General features: G+C 51.8%; 1 protein-coding gene across 4 annotated transcripts in view; it reads left to right on the top strand.

Moving 5' to 3' along the window:
- LOC102404191 (endothelin-converting enzyme 2) overlaps positions 1–13,394 on the top strand; it is a 32,896-nt gene extending 19,502 nt beyond the window's left edge. For 3 of the 4 annotated variants that reach the window (XM_006056705.4, XM_006056712.4, XM_006056710.4), the window contains 16 exons: positions 116–331; positions 781–905; positions 1,021–1,167; positions 1,317–1,382; positions 5,320–5,508; positions 6,484–6,626; positions 6,912–7,026; positions 8,323–8,433; positions 9,795–9,893; positions 9,995–10,072; positions 10,570–10,673; positions 10,851–10,961; positions 11,087–11,154; positions 11,363–11,553; positions 11,647–11,742; positions 12,411–13,394. In XM_006056705.4, coding sequence (XP_006056767.1) covers positions 116–331; positions 781–905; positions 1,021–1,167; positions 1,317–1,382; positions 5,320–5,508; positions 6,484–6,626; positions 6,912–7,026; positions 8,323–8,433; positions 9,795–9,893; positions 9,995–10,072; positions 10,570–10,673; positions 10,851–10,961; positions 11,087–11,154; positions 11,363–11,553; positions 11,647–11,742; positions 12,411–12,587 — 2,036 coding nt within the window. In that variant the 3' untranslated portion in view covers positions 12,588–13,394. The remainder of the gene's footprint in view (positions 1–115; positions 332–780; positions 906–1,020; positions 1,168–1,316; positions 1,383–5,319; positions 5,509–6,483; positions 6,627–6,911; positions 7,027–8,322; positions 8,434–9,794; positions 9,894–9,994; positions 10,073–10,569; positions 10,674–10,850; positions 10,962–11,086; positions 11,155–11,362; positions 11,554–11,646; positions 11,743–12,410) is intronic. The other variant, XM_044944091.2, reaches the window with a different exon arrangement.

Below are 13,394 nucleotides of genomic sequence, written 5' to 3'. Positions count from 1 at the left end.
ACCTCCCTGTTGGGAGGGAGGGCCTCATGGCCCATCGCAAAGCATTTGCCTCTCCCAGACCAACTGACTGTCCCCTACCCTCCCCACACCCCACCCCTCATGTCCCCTGCCACAGACCCATCCCATAGCACTTGCCTCACAGAGGCCTGCATTCGAGTGGCTGGAAAAATCCTGGAGTCCCTGGACCGTGGAGTGAGCCCCTGTGAGGACTTCTATCAGTTCTCCTGCGGAGGCTGGATTCGGAGAAACCCTCTACCTGATGGGCGTTCTCGCTGGAACACCTTCAACAGTCTCTGGGACCAGAATCAAGCCATCCTGAAGCACCTGCTTGGTGAGTGGGCCTACCAGGGAAGCGTTGTATCAGGTACGTGCTTCGTGCCAGCACAGGGCTCGGCACTTAGTAGGTACTCAATAAATGTCCAGGAATGAATAAGGGGATGACTGCCAGCCCTCCTGGGATAGGGATGCAGACACTGGGGGCTCCTGAATGGTGGAGTTGGGTTGAGGGAGCAGATCTCTGAGGACAGTGAAGGAACTCTCTGAGCACTGGAGCATCGCTGAGGGGTTGTAGACACCAGGGAATCTGTTGGGCTTTGAGATCTTTCAGAGTCTCCCTGGACAGGGGATAGGAAGCTCTGCTTTGCTGCGGTTGACAGTCTTCCCATGTCTACATTAGGAGCAGTGCCCCCTTGAGAAGACAAGGAGAGGGATCAAGCAAGGATCCAGACCCCTCTCAGCAGTTAGCATGGTTGCCACCCAGACCTGTGTTCTCTCTGACAGAAAACACCACCTTCAACTCCAGCAGTGAAGCTGAACGGAAGACGCAGCGCTTCTACCTCTCCTGCTTACAGGTGGAGCGCATCGAGGAGCTGGGTGCCCAGCCACTGCGAGACCTCATTGACAAGGTAGGCTCCTGGGGTAGGCTGTGGGTGGGGGAGCAAGACAGGCCTTGGGAGAGGATGTGGCCCCAGAGAGCTTTGGGGGCCTTGTGCCAGAGGTGCCACCATGGTCTCCACTCAGATTGGTGGCTGGAACGTTACGGGGCCCTGGGACCAGGACAACTTCATGGAGGTGCTGAAGGCAGTAGCAGGGACGTATAGGGCCACCCCCTTCTTTACTGTCTACGTCAGTGCCGACTCTAAGAGTTCCAACAGCAATATTATCCAGGTACTGGGCTGGGGAAGGGCGGGGAGGGACTTATGGACTATTTGCTGAGGCCACACTCCCTTCCCCTGTGATGGGCTGGCTGGGGTGGCCTCCCTGCACAAGAGTCCAGATTTCAGGGGGAGGGCTCACTGCTTATCTTACTATTGCAGGTGGACCAGTCTGGGCTCTTTCTACCCTCTCGAGATTACTACCTAAACAGGACCGCCAATGAGAAAGTAAGGAGGATTCTCAGAATATCCACCCGACACCCTTGTTGAGTTGGGCTGATCCCTGTTTACTTTTCCTTTTGCTCAGGGTCAGAGTGGGGAAGGTGAGCCCATCCTGTCTCCCAGCCAACCCCCTTTCTTTTTTTTTTTCTTTTCTTTTAATGTATTTATTTTTGGCTCCACTGTGTGGGCATGCAAGATCTTAGTTCCCCAACCAGGGACTGAACTCGTGCCCACTTCCCTCAATACCCTGACTCCCCCAACACCCCCACCCCACTCCGTGCAGTGGAAGCTCAGGGTCTTGACAACTGGACTGCCAGGGAAGCCCCCCCTTCCTTCTTTCTCTCTTCATTCTCCTCTCCCTGCATTCTTCCCTCGCTCCTTTCTACCCTTTCCTTCCTCCTTTCTTCTTCTCTTCTTTCCTTCTTTCCTTTCTCTTAGTTTTCCAGGAAAACACTTACAGGTACCCATTGTGAGGTGTATACTTCAAAGCCTCTGTCACAGGATGCTTTCAGTGCAGATGGGTTCATGGGCCTGGATAGCTGAGAGCAAGGCTCACAAGAGGGGCCTCTAGGGCTCAGGCGAGATCCAGCAGCTGGAGAAGTTTTCCTCAGGAGGTTGCATTTGAGCCAGGCCCTGCAGAATATCTCGGGCTGGGTGAGGGCATGCCGAGTTTAAACAAAAGTGTTAAAGAAGGAAAATCTAAGGTGTGTTTGAACAACAGGAAGGGGTCCAGTTTGGCAAAGTGTAGAGCTCAAAGCAGATGAGAAGGTGGAAAGGTGGGTAGGGACTAGTTATTGAGGGGACCTGCAGTGCTACACTGAGTTTACTGTATAGGCCCCAGAGAGCCACTGCATGCTCTGGGGCAAACCAGGACTGCCCCAGTGAGCAGTGCTTTGGGAAGGCAGTTTGGCTGGGTGTGAAAAGTAGATGCAAGAGAGGGAGCCTGGAGATCAGTTACTCAAAAGTGTCTGCAGTACTCCAGGCTCTGAGTCTCTGAGGACCCAAATGGAGGAAGTGGCAGAGGGAAAATCAGGAAGGGGAAGATGCAAGAGACATACGTGTGTGCTAAGTGGCTTCAGTCATGTCTGACTCTTTGTGACCTGGTGGACTGTAGCCCACCAGACTCCTCTGTTCATGGGATTCTCCAGGCAAGAATAGTGGAGTGCATAGCCATTTCCTTCTCTAGGGGATCTTCCCAACCGAGGGATCGAACCCTTAGTCTCCTGAATTGGCAGGCAGGTTCTTTACCACTAGTGCCACCTGGGAAGCCCCACAAGAGACATAATTAAGTCCAAATCATGAATTGTTAATGCCTGGATGTTAGAAGAGAAGAGATGAAAGAGGAAGAGATAAAGATAGTTGAGGCTGTATGCCAGAATGATGGTGGGATGGAGTGGTCCGTAGAGAATCTGGGGTATTTACAGGGACAACCAGTTTCAAGCACATTGTGGGTTGGGTGTTGCTATCACAGGAAGAGACAGACTTTGAAGTCAGACCTTGATTTTAATCCCAGCTTGGCAGCTTGGTGCAAGTTGATGAAGGTCTCTGAGGCTGTTTCTTCATTTGAAAAATGGGGATCATAGCATCTACTTCATTGCGTGCTTGGGGACAGTAGGAGGGTGCAGGTATATGATTCTGTATGTGGCAGACACTCGAAGTGGGAGCTGCCTGTTTCAGCGATGTGAGTGTGAGGGAGCTGGGCACCATCTCTCTGGAGAGGTCAGCAGGCAAGTATGAAAGTTGAGTGGGGTCCTGAAGAGAGTACAGGCCTGGAGGGAGCCAAAGGCTTGAGGGGCCTCTCCTTAAAAGCCTAGACAAAGGCTTAGGAGAAGTGAGAGAGAGGGCAAGACTGAGACTAGAAAGAAGGAGATCCTTGTATTTCAAGAGGCAGAGAGAGGAAGAGAGACTTCTGTGGAGCAAGGCAACCAGGAAGGGCTTTGTGCTTCTTCCATTCACCCCCAAACATTACTAAGCATCCCTCAGACAGACCCTCTGCTAGCATGTGGTGAACAAGACACTGCCATTCAGTGGAGAAGGCAGGAAACAGGACGCACGCAGCTGTCCTGTGAACAGTTGCTGTTAGAGGAGAAGTGTGGCAATCCGAGAGTCCTTTAACAGAGAGCCAGCCTGGTCCTAGGGTGAGGGTAGGCTGTGGAGAAGAGAGAGAGAGTCTGGGCAAAGGAAACGGCTGATGCAAAAGCTCTGAGAGGGGACAGGGTATGTCTTGTTGACAGATTAGAGAGGGGAGTGGGAGGGGAGAGTGGGCCAAGTCCTTCTGGACAGGTTGGTAGAGTCCTGTTATACATAAACACTATGGGTCAAGTTTAGCATTGATCCCAAAAGAAATGGAAAGAGAATCTCAAAAGTGGGGAGTGGTGTGGAACAGATTTGTGGTTTTCATGTCACCTGAGTCAGGGGAGGAAGGAATTTTGAGAATTCAGGAGAGAACCACATGGTCGACTCAGCTTTTAGTGTGATAGCAGTTTTCTTGAGTAGGAAGTCTGTGATTACATCTTGGGGAAGCTGCAGTGCCAGAGGTTTCTTATCCTATCTTATCTGCAGAGTTCAGGAAAGTCTCAAAAGTAAGTCTTGGGACTTCCCTGGTGATCCAGTGTTTAGTACTCCATGCTTCCAATGCCAGCAGCCCAGATAAGATCTTGAAAACTGCATGGTGTAGCCAATAAATAAATAAACAAAAGTAAGTCTTAAGCAGAAAGTAAGGAGGTAGGGAGAGAGGGGTGAGTTGGGGAGGGGTTGGCAAGATCACTGGTTGAACCAAACATCCCCCTTAGTAGCTGGGATGACTGGAATTGGTACTCAGACTTCTTCTGACATCAGCAGCAAGGAAGAGGGGAGGTGGGATAAGGGAGATACTTCGAAGTGCAGAGAATGGAAGAAGAGATGGCCTTTGGCAGTTAAAGGAGCCCAGGGTGGGGCAAAAGTGAAAGTGGTCCCTTGGAGGTCCATAGGAAGTCAGTGCTGAGCAGGGCTGAGGGTCTGTGTACAGGATTTCATCCATCAGTCAACAATATTTATTGAGCACCTACGATGTGCTAGATGCTGTGCTAGAGCCTGAGAACACAGGGGAGAACAGAGCACACAGCCCCTGCTCCTGTGCAGCTCATGTGGCAGCAGGGGCTGAGGCGACATGAGTTTGTTCTGAGCCCAAGCAGTGCTGGGGCTGTGGCCCTGGAGTCATGGAGCCTGGGTCACATTTGGACTCTGCCATCTGCTCGTTGATGGTATGAGTCAAGAAGTCATGTTGTCTGTAAAACGGAACCTAGTACTCACTTTATGGGGTTGCCTGGGCTCTGGTGGCGGGGGAGGCGGGAGATATATGTAAAGCCCCAGCAGAGAATTTGATACATGTACATACATGGAGTCACTACATATTTTTTCTCTGTGTTTTCTTCCGCCTTGGAGGCCAGAGGGGAAGGCAGCAAGTCTGAAGTCTGGCAGGATGAGAGGTAGAAGGGAATGAAAGCCAAATGTAGACCAAATTCCTCCATGGGGCCCACCCAGCTGTTAAGTGAAGGCACGTGGTCACTGATGGGCTGGGAAAAGTAGAAGGGCTTCAGGAAATGAGAAGGGCAGAGGGATATGGGAAGCAGGGCCACCCACTGGACAGAGCCTATTCTGTGCTAGGCCCTTTTCCAGGCCTTTGGGATACAGTGGGAAATACTCCTCTATAACCTGGAATGGTGCTCTCCTGGAATTTACCTTTTCCTTGGGTAAACAGATGTTGAGCAAGGGCACAAATAAATAAAAAAAGATCCTAGCAGATGGTGATAAGCAGTATGGCAGAAACGATGAGGGTCATCTCAGAGAGCTTCTTTGAGGAAGGTCCACAGAAGAGACGGTGCACAGGGGCAGCGGCCGGAACAGTCCTCTCGGCCTGCAGGACTTGTTGCTGGGCTCTGAGCATGACTCGGGGCCCCAACAGGTGCTTACTGCCTACCTGGACTACATGGAGGAGCTGGGGATGCTGCTGGGCGGACAGCCAACCTCCACGCGGGAGCAGATGCGGCAGGTGCTGGAGCTGGAGATACAACTGGCCAACATCACGGTGCCCCAGGACCAGCGGCGGGATGAGGAGAAGATCTACCACAAGATGAGCATCGCGGAGCTGCAGGTGGGGCAGGCAAGGAACTGACACCACTGGAAGGGGTCAGCCCCCAGCTCAGGCCACCCAGCTCCCCTTTGTGCTGTCTGCCTGAGACAGACAGTCCTCTCCTTGTTTCCCTGCTGTTTCTGAGCTTCCCGGCTGCACCATTGCTATCCTGGAAAGAAAAATAGTGTCCATTTTAGGGCACCCCCACTGGGCCACCCTTTGGTCCCTTTCATGTTGCCTGGGGTTGCATAGAGGGATTATGTTAAAAATCTGTAACAACTTGTACAAGATGCCCACAAAACAGTCAGAAGAGAAATGGAAGCATCCCCTGGAAGGCCCTTACTGCACCAGGTATCAACCTCTTAGTCTTTGGATTATGAAGAAGTTGAGTAAGGGGGGTTCTGGAGGAGAGGCCAGGTATGTAGGGACCCTGCATGGTGTCTGGGGAGTTGATCCAACTGTTTGAAAAATATTTGAAAATCTGTAGCCCAACTAACGGAGAAGGCAATGGCAACCCACTCCAGTACTCTTGCCTGGAAAATCCCATGGACAGAGGAGCCTGGTAGGCTGCAGTCCATGGGGTCGCTAAGAGTCAGGCACGACTAAGCGACTTCACTTTCACTTTTCACTTTCATGCATTGGAGAAGGAAATGGCAACCCACTCCAGTATTCTTGCCTGGAGAATCCCAGGGACAGAGGAGCCTAGTGGGCTGCCGTCTATGGGGTCGCACAGAGTCGGACACGACTGAAGTGACTTAGCAGCAGCAGCAGCCCAACTAAATATCACAGATGGTTGTTTTCCATGTATAATAAGTGACAGAGTTCCCAGATTGAAGCACACTTAGGCCTTAAAATGGGTTTACTTTAGGAAGGGGCCACCAAGCAGCTGGTAGCTGTTGCTGTGGTGATGGAAGGGGCTCCCAGCTCCAGTGTACCAGTGGGGAGGGGTCTGCCGAAAGCCAAGGGGCAGGGAGGCTTGAGACTTTTTGCTCACAGGCCCTGGCACCCTCCATGGACTGGCTGGAGTTTCTGTCCTTCTTGCTGTCACCGCTGGAGCTGGGTGATTCTGAGCCTGTGGTGGTGTATGGGACGGATTATTTGCAGCAGGTGTCGGAACTCATCAACCGCACAGAGCCAAGGTTGGGGGGAGCCCACAGTGTCTGGGGTGGGGTTCAGGGCTCTGGGCAGGCTATTCTCCTAAGCTGGGGCTTCAGGGGGCCCACTGTGGTCTCTGTTCCCATACCTTGCTCCACCCCAACTTTTACAGGCAGGTGTGTGGTCCCAGGATCAGAGAGAGGGATTCTGGGAGAACGCCCATGAATGACTCTAAGGGATTCCTGTTATCTGCATGTTGGTAGAGCTGGTTTTGTGGGGGCGGAAATGGTTCCTGCCTTTATCTTATGTTCTGGTCACTTATATACCAGTGTCCTGAACAATTATCTGATCTGGAACCTGGTACAGAAGACAACTTCAAGCCTGGACCACCGCTTTGAGTCTGCACAAGAAAAGCTGCTGGAGACCCTCTATGGCACCAAGAAGGTGGGTTTTCTAACTCTGCTCTCACCTTCCAATCCAGTCAGGCTGATGCTTCACAACCCCTGTGTGTCAGACACCATTTAATTTACATGTAGAGCACATGACTGAGATTCAAGCTAACTTAGGTTTCAGTCCAAACTCCTCCATTTTTTGGCCCATGGGACCTTGAGCATATCTCCACCACCATTTTGTCTCTTCATTTCTGGGTTGGAGAAACAGAAACTTCTTGTGGGGTTGTTATGAGGACTGAATTCACATAAGTGAAGTACTTACCAGTACACGCTATGTGTAGGCACTAACTTTGATAATGAGAGTGAAGAAGAAAATGAATAAGTGCCGTTCTCAGTTTCAAGAAGCCCTGTTAAGTGGGGGAAGGAGATACGTAAACAGACATTATATTCTGGGGTGCTCACGCTGAATGACCTTCTTTGTGATGTAGGACAGAGGTGGGGTAGCACATTTTACCTGGGGCGTGGAGTAATGGAGGGGAGAAGGGCATTCCGGGCTGAAGGAGTAGGATGTGCAGATCCCAGAGGCCAGGAGGAGTGTGGTGGTGTTGCCTGTGTTCTGGCATGACTTTGAGGAGAGGGCACCCGAGAGGCTGAGGGTGGTGAGGCTGGCCTGGGGTGATCCATAGAGGGACCTGAATGGGGGCCTAGGGAGCCTGGCCTTTCTTTCAGGGATGGAGAACCTGGGACAGTTTTAAGCAGGGGTGTAACTGGTTGGATTTATATATTAGGTCATCATTCTGCAGCTAAATGGAAGACAGATGGTGGGGAGTGACAGGGGAGGGGGATAAGAATGGAGTTGGACTGTCTAGTTAGGAGGCCACTGAAATCTTCAGACAAGAGATGATAGTGTTATAGGGCAGGGAAGTGGCAAAGGGTGGGTGGAGGAGATGATTAAGAAGCAGAGTTAGAATCTGGTGATAGACTGAATGTGGAGATGCAGGAACCTGTGACTCCCAGGTTTCTGGCATGTGGGACTGACTGGATGTAAGACTGAGATGTACAGCTGGGTAAGAAACATCTGGACCCCAGTGGGCCTCTGAGAAACCAAGAGGAGGAGAGTGCTGAGAACAGAGTGGGCAGCGTACATGTGCCTCCTGAGGTTTCACTGCTGGGGTTCGCATGCTTTGCAGTGTTGCTCTTCATTTTCCCTGGAGTCTGAGGGAGAGATGGCACCCCAAACCCAGGGCTCTGATGTGCGGAGCTGAGAGGGGCTGGCCCCAGAGACAGAGAAAGACCCTCAGACTGGAGGGCAGAGCCATCTCTAGGGACCCACTCTTTCCCCTTCCAGTCCTGCACACCGAGGTGGCAGACCTGCATCTCCAACACCGATGACGCTCTTGGCTTCGCTCTGGGCTCCCTCTTTGTGAAAGCCACATTTGACCGGCAGAGCAAGGAAATTGTGAGTTTTCAAGGTCCTTCCAACACTACCCTTCATTTTAGTTAAAATTCACTGCCTCTATTTGTATGTACATAAAGGGAAAAAAGGCTTCCCAGGTGGCTCAGTGATAAAAGAATCTACCTGCCAATACAGGGGATGCAGGTTTGATCCCTGGGTCAGAAAGATCCCCTGGAGAAGGAAGTAGCAGTCTACTCCATTATTCTTGCTTGAGAAATCCCATGCACAGAGGAGTCTGGCGGGTGTCCATGAGATCACAAAGAGTTGGATACGACTTCAGGACTAAACAACAACAGGGAAAAAACTGGGAGGGAATTTATGGTGATTACTTTCGGTGGTTGGGGTTATGAGGGATTTTTTTTTTCTTTTATAAGTTTTCTGTATTTTCCAAGTTTTCTACAATGAGTTATGTTACCTATATAATTAGAAAAATAATATTTATTTATTTATAAGGAGATGATAATGTTTGTGCTTCAGATATTACCTACAAGGATGTAAGTGGCAGTGTTGCTTATAATAGGCAAAAATGTATCCTTTGTCCCTGTCCACCCTAGTGCCCCATCCCTGTTCTTCCAGATTCTTGAAATAAGGCTGAGCATCTGGAGAGGGTGAAAAAGAAACATGATTTGTCTTTTATTACCTACAAAGATGTAAATGGCAGTGTTTATAATAGGCAAAAATGACAACAGCTTAAATGTCCAATATAGAGGACAGGAAGAACAAATTGTGACTAGGATGGATTATAAGGCAGCATTAAACTGATGATTGTTAAGTGAAAAAAAAGGTTTTATATATATATATATATATATATATATATATATATATATGTTGCACAACATAATTCTATATTATATATGAATATCCCATCAGGGAAAGACACTAGAAATAGGTAATCAAAACATTAGAGTTATCTCTGAGTGATAGGATTTTTTTTTTTTTTTTGGCCGTGCCGTGTCACGCAGGACAACCAGGGATCAAAACCTTGCCCTCTGCATTGGGAGTGCAGAGTCTTAACCACTTAGGCTGCCAGAGAAGTCCCTGAGGGATAGGGTTTTTAAATGATCTATTTTCTTCGACTCCTTTCAGTTTTCCAGTTTTCTGCTATTAATGCCTGCCTTTTATAATCAGATAAAAATCAAAGCACTATATTATGTTAATTCAGTTAACTTATTAGTTTTTTTGATTCATTTGGAGAAAAACCATGACAGTCCCAGTGCTTTCACGAATCACGTGTCTTTTTCATCCTCTTGGATGCTCAGCCTTATTTCAAGAGTCTGGAAGGACAGGGATGGAGCACCAGGGTGGACAGGGACAAGGATGCATTAATGTGTGTGGGAGGCCGACTTGTGCACCCTCCCTCCCAGGCAGAGGGGATGATCAGCGAGATCCGAGCCGCCTTTGAGGAGGCTCTGGGACACTTGGTTTGGATGGATGAGAAGACCCGCCAGGCAGCCAAGGAGAAAGTGAGCAGTGGCCGGGGTTGGGGCGCCATCTGGAGGTGAGGATGGAGAATACAGTTTTGGGGGGGGCCTGGGGAGGGAAATCCTTAACCTGGTCTCTTCAGGCAGATGCCATCTATGATATGATTGGTTTCCCGGACTTCATCCTGGAGCCCAAAGAGCTGGATGATGTTTATGATGGGGTGAGTACCTGCCTGTGAGTACTGAACCTTAGCTCTGTGGAGGTGGGGTGGGGCATAGGGCTCAAGCACTGCAAGGGCAAGAGGTGCTTGCTGGTTCCTTTCAGAGGCAAATGCTGGCTCTGTGCCAGGCTGCAGGCTGGACAGCAGCAGAATGCAGTGTTTACAAATAGAGTTTTGCAGTCAAACCTGTTTCTACCCAACTGTAACCTTGGACAAGTTATATAACCTCTCTGGGCCTCAGTTTCTTCATCTGTAAAAGGGGGTCCTGTTAGCACCTACCTGATAAGATTGTTGTGATAATCAAAGGAGACAGTATATAAAAAAATAAAGTGCCTGCAAAATAATATTGACAAGTTATTATTTGCTAGCTATTTTACACCCATTTTACAGCTGAAGAAACTGATGCTCAGAAAGCTGCTAACTAGTAGCCAAACTGGGACTATTACCTTCTCTAATGTGTTCTCTCACTTGTTTTCTACTTCTGACCATTCCCATAGTATGAAGTGTCTGAAGATTCCTTCTTCCAGAACATGTTGAATTTGTACAACTTCTCTGCTAAGGTGATGGCTGACCAGCTCCGCAAGCCTCCTAGCCGAGACCAGTAAGAATGGGAGCTGCTGATGCTTGGGGCAGCAGGAGAGGTGGGGGAAGTTTTCAGAGTAGACAGAGGGGGATGGCAAGATGGATCCCAAATGAGGCACCAGGTTCTGGTAGGATGTAGGTCAGGCTGCTGGACATCAGGAGAGTCAGGCTCCGTCTCAGCTTCTCCCTCCCCCAGGTGGAGCATGACCCCGCAGACAGTGAACGCCTACTACCTTCCAACCAAGAATGAAATTGTCTTCCCTGCTGGCATCCTGCAGGCCCCCTTCTACGCTTGCAACCACCCCAAGTGTGTCTGAGGCAGGAGGGACTGGGTGCTGGGGCCTGGGCCTGCGGGTGAGCTGGGAGCAGGGCTGGAGGTGAGATTGAGGTGTCCCTCCACCACGCCCTCACTCAACATTCCTCACCTCCCAGGGCCCTGAACTTTGGTGGCATCGGTGTGGTGATGGGCCACGAGTTGACACATGCCTTTGATGACCAAGGTAGAGGTCCACGCAATTGTGTCCTCCAGCCTAGAATTGCTCATGGCTCCTGTAAAACCTTGAGATGTTGGGAGCAGGCCCCATGGTCCCTAGCTGGGAGGTGGGGTGCGCAGGGGGAGGGGTCTGTGGATGAGAGGTAATGGGGGCACTGGTGCCCCCAAGGGTTGGGTTCTGGTCTCAGTAGGATGTAAAGGTTCATTTTCCTCAGGGCGCGAGTATGACAAGGAAGGGAACCTGCGGCCGTGGTGGCAGAATGAGTCATTGGCAGCCTTCCGGAACCACACGGCCTGCATAGAGGAGCAGTACAGCCAGTACCAGGTCAACGGGGAGAAGCTCAACGGGCGCCAGACACTGGGGGAGAACATTGCTGACAATGGGGGGCTTAAGGCTGCCTACAACGTGAGTGGCCCTCTGAGGGCTAAGGCTCACCTCTTCTGGGGGCGGGGGCAGGGCAGGCCCCAACACGCTTGCCACCCATGTTCCCAACCCCAGGCTTACAAAGCATGGCTAAGAAAGCATGGGGAGGAGCAGCAGCTGCCAGCTGTGGGACTCACCAACCACCAGCTCTTCTTTGTGGGATTTGCCCAGGTACTGTCCTTCTGGGAGGCCAGGGGTCTGCCCTTCTCCCACTACCTCCCAGGCATGTCATTAGAAGTCTGGGGCATGCAGGAAAAGGGACTGGGAAATGGGGCTGAAGTGGGAGTGTGGAAAGTGGTCTGGGAGGGCCTCATGGTCAGCCTCCTGTGGGGCCCACAAAAGCACGTGAGGAGGCTGGAGGAGGGAGGTTTCAGGAGGCTTTTGCAGATCTCAAAGGGCAGGGGGTAGGGAGCAGGACTGATCTTCATGATGCTCCTGTGAGGTGGCTGTGGAGGAGGAAGCTCGGGGACAGAGGTACCCAGGAAGACAGTAAGTGGCAGACTCAGCAAGGTCTCCAGGTACTTTGCACTATGGCAGGCAGTCTCCGGGGCTGGACTTCTTCCCCTCAGACACGTCCATCCTGGGCAGCCCTGTGTCCAGGCAGCTTTGAAAGGCCTTCGAGGAATTTCAGAGGGCAGGCGCCTTCTCCTCCCTTGGTGTTGATAGCAAGGCCTTGGGGCTGAGATGCTGGCTAAGCCCTCTTCTGCGTCCTGAGGCCTCCTGAGCCAAGAGGCTGGGGTGGTGGTGCCACGTGTCCCTGGGATAGCTCTGCTGCAGCTGGGGCAGGGGCCTCGCCCACACTAGACACTCTGTGTCCCCGTGTCTGTCCTGGCCTGCAGGTGTGGTGCTCGGTCCGCACACCCGAGAGCTCTCACGAGGGGCTGGTGACCGACCCCCACAGCCCTGCCCGCTTCCGCGTGCTGGGCACTCTCTCCAACTCCCGTGACTTCCTGCGGCACTTCGGCTGCCCTGTCGGCTCCCCCATGAACTCAGGGCAGCTTTGTGAGGTGTGGTAGACCTGGGTCGGGGGAGAAATGGCCAGCTCGGTTGCCGGAGCCTGGGGTAGCTTGCCCAGCCAGGCTGTCTGCTCTGGGGTTGAGGGAAGGCACATGCCAGCTGGGCTGTGTCCTGCCCCACCACACCATAGGTGTGACATGAGTCCTAGTCCCTCCTCGGCCTCCACATTGTGCCTCTGCTTTGGGGGTGCCCCTGCCTCCAGCAGAGTCCCCACCATTCACTGTGATGTTCTTTGCCACCCTGCCTGGAGGAGGCCTGGGCAGGGGCCACCAGCTCCCACAAGAAGGGGTCCACCTCTTTAGGTCCCCAGCTCAGTGGGTTTGGTGGCCACAGGGCCTGTTGTGCCTGCTGACCACGCAGGGCCCGGCAGATGTGCCTCCCACACATCTCCCCAAGGCTTACTCACTGCTCCCTTGGGCATAGACGGAGCTCCTTTCAGCCCTGCCCCCAGGGGCGACCTTTATTCCATGTTCCTCGTGCCACTGCTCCTAATACTGCTGCCAGCCCTCTCTGACAGACCCCCTGTGCTCAGCTCTTAGTGGAAGTCCAACAGCCTTTACAAACCTTCCTGTTGCCTCCCAGGGTCCCTGGGCTCAGCGGGGATGTGTGTACATGTCAGGGATACTAGGCCCTGCATCTTGGGGTTACAAGTCTTAGGGGGTGACTGATTCTCCCTGGACCAAGCAGGAAAGCAGATAGAGTAGGAAGAGTGAAGGATAGAGTCTATTTTTACAGGAAAGGGTGTGGGGAGGGAGTGGTCTTGGCCCTGGAGGACCCTGTGCCAATAAATAGACGCGCATCAGTCA

Source organism: Bubalus bubalis, chromosome 1, assembly GCF_019923935.1.
Source record: "Bubalus bubalis isolate 160015118507 breed Murrah chromosome 1, NDDB_SH_1, whole genome shotgun sequence".
Classification (NCBI taxonomy): domain Eukaryota; kingdom Metazoa; phylum Chordata; class Mammalia; order Artiodactyla; family Bovidae; genus Bubalus; species Bubalus bubalis.
This window is presented reverse-complemented; position numbering and strand designations above follow the sequence as displayed.